Source organism: Sphaerodactylus townsendi, linkage group LG16, assembly GCF_021028975.2.
Source record: "Sphaerodactylus townsendi isolate TG3544 linkage group LG16, MPM_Stown_v2.3, whole genome shotgun sequence".
Lineage (NCBI taxonomy): Eukaryota > Metazoa > Chordata > Lepidosauria > Squamata > Sphaerodactylidae > Sphaerodactylus > Sphaerodactylus townsendi.
In genome coordinates this window covers 9,202,139-9,208,920 of record NC_059440.1, presented here as the reverse complement: position 1 = coordinate 9,208,920, position 6,782 = coordinate 9,202,139, and the positions used below count along the sequence as shown (strand labels likewise).

General features: G+C 45.3%; 1 protein-coding gene across 1 annotated transcript in view; it reads left to right on the top strand.

The window, feature by feature from the left end:
- Positions 1 to 6,782, top strand: part of CPD (carboxypeptidase D) — a 41,699-nt gene that overhangs the window by 2,411 nt on the left and 32,506 nt on the right. The window contains exon 2 of the mRNA XM_048518687.1: positions 3,877 to 4,124. Within this exon, the coding sequence (XP_048374644.1) occupies positions 3,877 to 4,124 (248 nt within the window). The remainder of the gene's footprint in view (positions 1 to 3,876; positions 4,125 to 6,782) is intronic.

The window sequence follows — 6,782 nt, the reverse complement described above, 5'->3', positions numbered from 1 at the left end:
GATTCCCATCAGCCCCTGTCGGCTATGCTGGAAGGGATGGTAAGGACTAGGGGTGTCCAACTCTGTCCTTCCAGATGTTCGTGCACTATGATTCCCACCAGCTCCTGGCCGGGCAATGCTGGAAGGGGATGGTGTAGACCAGTGGTGTTCACCCCTGGCTCTTCCAGATGGTCATGGACTACAATTCCCCCCCAGCCCCTGCTGACTATGCTGGAAGGGATGGTGTAGACTAGGGGTGTCCAACTCTGTCCCTCCATAGATGGTCATGAACTATGATTCCCATTCACCCTTGCCAGTTATGCTGGAAGGGATAGTGTAGACTTGGGGTGTCCAGCTCTGGCCCTTCAGATGTTCATGCACTATGATTCCCATCAGCCCCTGTCGGCTATGCTGGAAGGGATGGTAAGGACTAGGGGTGTCCAGCTCTGACCTTCCAGATGTTCATGCACTATGATTCCCATCAGCCCCTGTCGGCTATGCTGGAAGGGATGGTAAGGACTAGGGGTGTCCAGCTCTGTCCTTCCAGATGTTCGTGCACTATGATTCCCATCAGCCCCTGTCGGCTATGCTGGAAGGGATGGTAAGGACTAGGGGTGTCCAGCTCTGACCTTCCAGATGTTCATGCACTATGATTCCCATCAGCCCCTGTCGGCTATGCTGGAAGGGATGGTAAGGACTAGGGGTGTCCAGCTCTGACCTTCCAGATGTTCATGCACTATGATTCCCATCAGCCCCTGTCGGCTATGCTGGAAGGGATGGTAAGGACTAGGGGTGTCCCGCTCTGACCTTCCAGATGTTCGTGCACTATGATTCCCATCAGCCCCTGTCGGCTATGCTGGAAGGGATGGTAAGGACTAGGGGTGTCCAACTCTGTCCTTCCAGATGTTCATGCACTATGATTCCCATCAGCCCCTGTCGGCTATGCTGGAAGGGATGGTAAGGACTAGGGGTGTCCAGCTCTGACCTTCCAGATGTTCATGCACTATGATTCCTATCAGCCCCTGTCGGCTATGCTGGAAGGGATGGTAAGGACTAGGGGTGTCCAGCTCTGACCTTCCAGATGTTCATGCACTATGATTCCCATCAGCCCCTGTCGGCTATGCTGGAAGGGATGGTAAGGACTAGGGGTGTCCAGCTCTGTCCTTCCAGATGTTCGTGCACTATGATTCCCATCAGCCTCCGTCGGCAATGCTGGAAGGGATGGTGTAGACCAGTGGTGTTCAATTCTGGCTCTTCAGATGGTCATGGACTACAATTCCCCCCAGCCCCTGCTGACTATGCTGGAAGGGATGGTGTAGACTAGGGGTGTCCAACTCTGTCCCCCCAGATGGTCATGAACTATGATTCCCATTCACCCTTGCCAGTTATGCTGGAAGGGATAGTGTAGATTGGGGTGTCCAATTCTGGCCCTTCAGATGTTCGTGTACTACAATTCTCATCAGTCCCTGCCAGCAGTTTTATGGCTACTCCCACCATGTCAGAATTCCAAAGATGCCCACTGGCTGAAAATGTTTGGGGATTCCTGGCATAAGTTATGCATGGATGCTAACGATAATCAGTCTTATTCTTATTACTACAACAGGGGTGTCTAACTGGTCCTCCAGATGTTCATGGACTTTGATTCCCATCAGCCCTGCCAGCATTTTTATAGGTACATCCACCATGCCTTAATTCTAAAGGTGCCCACAGGTTCAAAACGTTTGGGGACTCCTAGCATAAGGTATGCATGGATACTAATGATAATCAGTCTTATTTTTATGACTACATCAGGGGTGTCAAACTGTATCAGGGGCTGATGGGAAACATAGTCCATGAACATCTGGAGGGCCAGAGTTGGACACCCCTGGACTACACCATGATATAAGTTTGCAAGCTGTGGTGTCCACGCACATACAACACTGCAGCTTGTTGAAAATGACCTGAAAAGGAGGGAAGCACATCAGCCCATGGCATGTATCTGATCCAGTGGCTCAATAAAAAAGCAGCATGGCATTTTGAAGTCTTCTCACAAGCAGCATGGTATTTGGTCCCCTGGGGTAGATTTCGGTTTGGCGCAATGGGCTCCTTGCGCGGCTGTGCCTCACATCGGGGTCTGGAGGGTTTGGAGTACAGTATGTGGCTGATGCTTGTGTTAGTGAGGCATGGAGGGTCAAGAGGCTTGTGCTTCATTAGGTGGGAGAGAGAAACTGACAGGCTTGTGGGGTGGGGGGGAGTGAAGAATTCAAACATACTTTAGCTACACACCCAAGATCTTCTGTCTGATTCATTACATCCCTTTATACGTGTAAAGAGAGGTAATGAATCAGACAGAAGATCTTGGTGGGTGACCTTGGGCCATTTACTCACCTTTAGCCATTTGGGCTGTTTACGCACCTACCTCATATGGTTGTTGTGATGATAAAATGGAAGAGAGGGGAGTGATGTAAGTAGTTTTGTGTCCCACTGGGGGAAAAGACAGGGTGTAAAACAAATCAATAAATCCTGAGAATTCTAGAGGTGAGTGGCAATTGATTAGGATGTCTTCAAGGTTGTGGCTGGATAAGGTTCTGTTGAGGCTGTTTGAATGTTATGGGAGAGCCACATAGCCAGAAAACAGAGTGCTATTATGACTGGGGGGGCTATTGCAAGGTATGTAAAAAACATAATATGCAACATTACGTTGAGTACAGCAAAAGGCCAACTTTTGCCCAGCTTTCTATACCTTGATGTTCTGCAGCTTGACCTACAAAAACAGTTGGAGCTGTAGGAAGGGCAAGCATTTGAGAGGCTGTTGCAGTCTGGTTACATAAAAATTGTCTGTCAGCTGTGGAAGTATTTCAGTACCCTTCAGTTCACCATTTGTCCAAATCTTAAACTCTCATGCCTGACTGTACTTAACATTATGATATCCAATATCAATCTAAACTGGTTCAACAATTGTGGTTGCTTTCTGCCTTGCCACAGCGCTCGCAGCAGTTGTCACTGGAGTAGTCCGTGACTGGCACGAAACTAAATAAACAAACTGAAGCGTGCATGAAATCTAGCTTCTTGAAATAAATGGAAGACACTGCTCTGTTTTGCGGTCAGTGATTTGTTAAAGAAGGCTCTTCTGGTGCCTTTTGAAATGCAAGTTTTATTCTGTTTAGAAGGAATTGCAAAGTTTGCTTTTAACAGGTGAAAAGAAAGTTAAGATTTGTGTAGTTGCCCATGACGAAGCCCGAGACATCCATGCATCCTTTACTTCTGTTTGGTTTCCTCGTTAGTTTATGAAGTAGCATATATCTAGAATCATAATCAAAACTTTGGCCGAATTGTCTTCCTAGGTGCTGTACTCATGGGTAACCTAGAAACTTCTGCCTAAATAAATTTTTATTGTCTAGATTCCTGTGCACTGATGCCTAATAAACTTGTTTGCTGAAGTTTAATAGGTTTCTGCCTCATTTGCTGGTTGCTACATTGCTTGGGAATTTTTGGTGAGCCTGTTTTTCAAAAGTGAGACACTGGCTCATTCCGCACATGCAGAATAATGCACTTTCAAACTGCTTCCAGTGCTCTTTGAAGCTGTGCAGAATAGCAAAATCCAGTAGCAAACAGTTGTGAAAGTGGTTTGAAAATGCATTATTTTGCGTGTGCGGAAGGGGCCTCTGTCTCCTCCTCCCCTGCCTCCCCACCCCCGCCCCAATACCCTATCCAGTATGTTGCATTTCCCTCAGAGAGATACTACTTCTATGTTGCAGCTTTTGAGAAACTACAGTTCTTCCAAATTGGTTTGTAGCTTCTTTAGTCAGATCTAGAGGAGTGGGGTGAAACATGTCATGTTAACTGGATGTGTATCTTTCCTTTGTAATTCTTTCCTTTATACTGTGGGTGACAGATTCACTTCCGTTTTGCACACAGGTTTGTCCTTTCTGCGAACCTGCATGGGGGCTCTGTTGTTGCAAGCTATCCATATGATGACTCTGCTGTGCACCAGACCTCTGGGTTGTATAGCAAATCTGCTGACGATGAAGTCTTCAAGTACTTGGCAAAGGCTTATGCCTCAAACCATCCAATAATGAAAACTGGTACCCCAAACTGCCCTGGGGAGGAGAAAGAAGTTTTCGAAGGAGGAATCACTAATGGTGCTCAGTGGTACGATGTGGAAGGTAAGTTGCTCAAGGGAACTGCAGGGATGTCAGATTTTTGACAAAAGCCTCCCCTTGGTTTTGAGATGTCTGTGAAATTGTGCCTTCTGAAGGGGCCTTGTGAGTAATCAAGTGTTGTCGATCTAACAAGCCAGGCAGCACTGTGGTGATGCTGATACTTCAGCTGAATCCGCGCGTTGATTTTGCTTGTTTCTTGTACCCCAGAGCTGTCCAAGTAACATCAGAGAACTCTGTTAAAATTTATTTATTTACCATATTTATAGTTCACTTTTTTCACTGTGACTCAAACCAGATCTCACAATGTAAGTTGAAATAATCGGTATGAACACATCTAATCAGCAGTGTAATAGAATTACAGAAGTCTGAATAAGCAGCATGTTATGTATACAGTGTACAGATATAAAGAAGAAAAAGTATATTCAGTAGAAACAGTAGAGAGAAGGTTTTGGATTTATACTCCACTTTTCTCATCTGTCAGGAGACTCAAGGTGGCTTACAAACTCCTTTCCTTGCCTCTCCCTGCAACAGGCACCTTGTGAGGTAGGTGGGGCTGTAAGTTCCAAAGAACTGTGACTTGGCCAAGGTCACCCAGCAGGCTTCATAGGTAGGAGTGAAAAAACAAACCTGGTTCACCAAATAAGAGTCGGCTGTTCATGTGGGGAGTCAAACCCAATTCTCTGGATTAGAGCCCACCTGCTCTTAACCATTACATTACACTAGCTCTGTGTAATATGTACAGCAGCTGATAGTATGTCCAGTACATAGTGGTACAGTCTGCAATCCAATACTCTTTATAAAATGCCTTTCTGTACCTTGGTGTTGTATATCTCGATTATCCTGTAATAGAGTTACAAGTAAGCATCTGCATTGGAAAGCTTTGGGTTATTGTGTGAGACCATGAAATACAAGACCAAGTTTGCAAATTGAGAAGGCACCATTATCGGGCTCCTATAGAGCAGAAGAATACAACTGAGAAGTTACTTCAGAATGTTTTGTTGTATGACACAAAAATGCTCCTACATGGGGTTTTTGTCATTACTTGTTTCATCTATTCCACAGGTGTCAGACTTGCGGCCCTCCAGATGTTATGGACTACAGTTCTCGTCATCCCCTGCCAGCATGATGCTGGCAGGGGATGATGGGAACTGTAGTTCATAACATCTGGAGGGCCGCAAGTTAGAATAGCACTAGGACCCAAACAAAGCATTCTAAAACAAAAATGATTCAGAATGTGGTGAATGAAGTTACAATTTTGGTTTTTTCTTTTGGTGAGACAGAGTAGTTTCTTGAAATAGTTGCTTTTTGTACACTGCCTCAAATGGAGCTTTTAAAGCAGTAATGAAATTATTCGAAGTTGAGAAGATTAGGTGAGGATTAGAGGTTAGCTGTTTGTTGTGATGACAACTAGGGTTATACCATATTTATTTGTCTACTGCAACACTTTTGCCATAGATATACTAAAAATATGAGGAACAGAAGAATTTAGAAGTGGCTGTTGTGCTTGCTGGGGGTAAAATGTAAACCGACTAGGGAAGGCAACAGCAAACTGCCCAGTTGACAAAGTTTACCTTGTAAATGTTGTGATGTGAGATCACCCCATGGGTCAGTAATGATCTGCTGCTTGCACATGGGACTACCTGTACCTTTTTGTTGTTGTTGAAAATGTCATGGGTCAAAAAGTTGTGGATGAAGGGAGGCTGCCTTCCAAGAAAGCACATAGAAAGATGTGTGAAAACAATTGAAAAATCAATATTGGGCGCACTCCAGAAGGAACCCTTTGCTTACATAGTGGTAGAGCAAAGACAATTGGCCTCCACTGTCTAGAGAGGGAGAATGTTGGCGTTTCATGTCTCCAGATGCATCCATAAAGATCAGCTGGGCAAAGCAAGGGGGATTGGGTTGGCTTTTTGCAGGCAGCCACTGAGATGGGGTTGGCCCCATAGCCATCTATGTAATTGGGAGTTGAAGAAATAAAACAGCCTGCTGTTTGTGGAAAAGGGCATGTGGAGAGATAGGAGGGAACTGGGGGGGGGGGGGTTCCTCAGTCCTGACTCCTGTCATTCCAAACCCATTCTCCCAAGAATGCTGACTGTACAAAGTAACAAGGCAGGTGGCTGGTATGTTTCTTTTCTGTCCATTGGAAGCTATTCTGTGCAAGTTGATGATTCCTAGCTTTGCCTGTGTTGGTATATTTGAACAGAATGCATGCTAGTTAAATAAACACTTATTTTTAAAAGGGTGTGTGTGAGAGAGAGGTGCCTTAAACTTCTTGGTTAATCTATCTCGGAGTCCCTGATGTAGTGCCAGTGGGTACCATGGATCCTGCCAAGTGTTTTTAGAAAGTAGGTGTGGCCAGGTTTTCTGCAGGGGCAGGGCTTCTGATTGGCTGTGAAGATAAAATAAAGTTGGTTCAGCAGCAGCTGCCACCAGTGTTAGCATTATTTTCTTTCCTCTTCCCAGTATTTTTTAAATTTGGGGTTCAACTGTATTGTGTGTGCCATCATGTCCTGCAGTGGCTGTTTTTTAATTGTGCCTGCCACCTTGTATCAGAATGCTAAAAGTGCTGACAGGCTGGAAAATATTAGGCGTACTTCACCCTTCCAAGAGCCAGCGTGGTGTTGTGATTAGAAGCGGTAAACTCTAACGTGGAGAACCAGG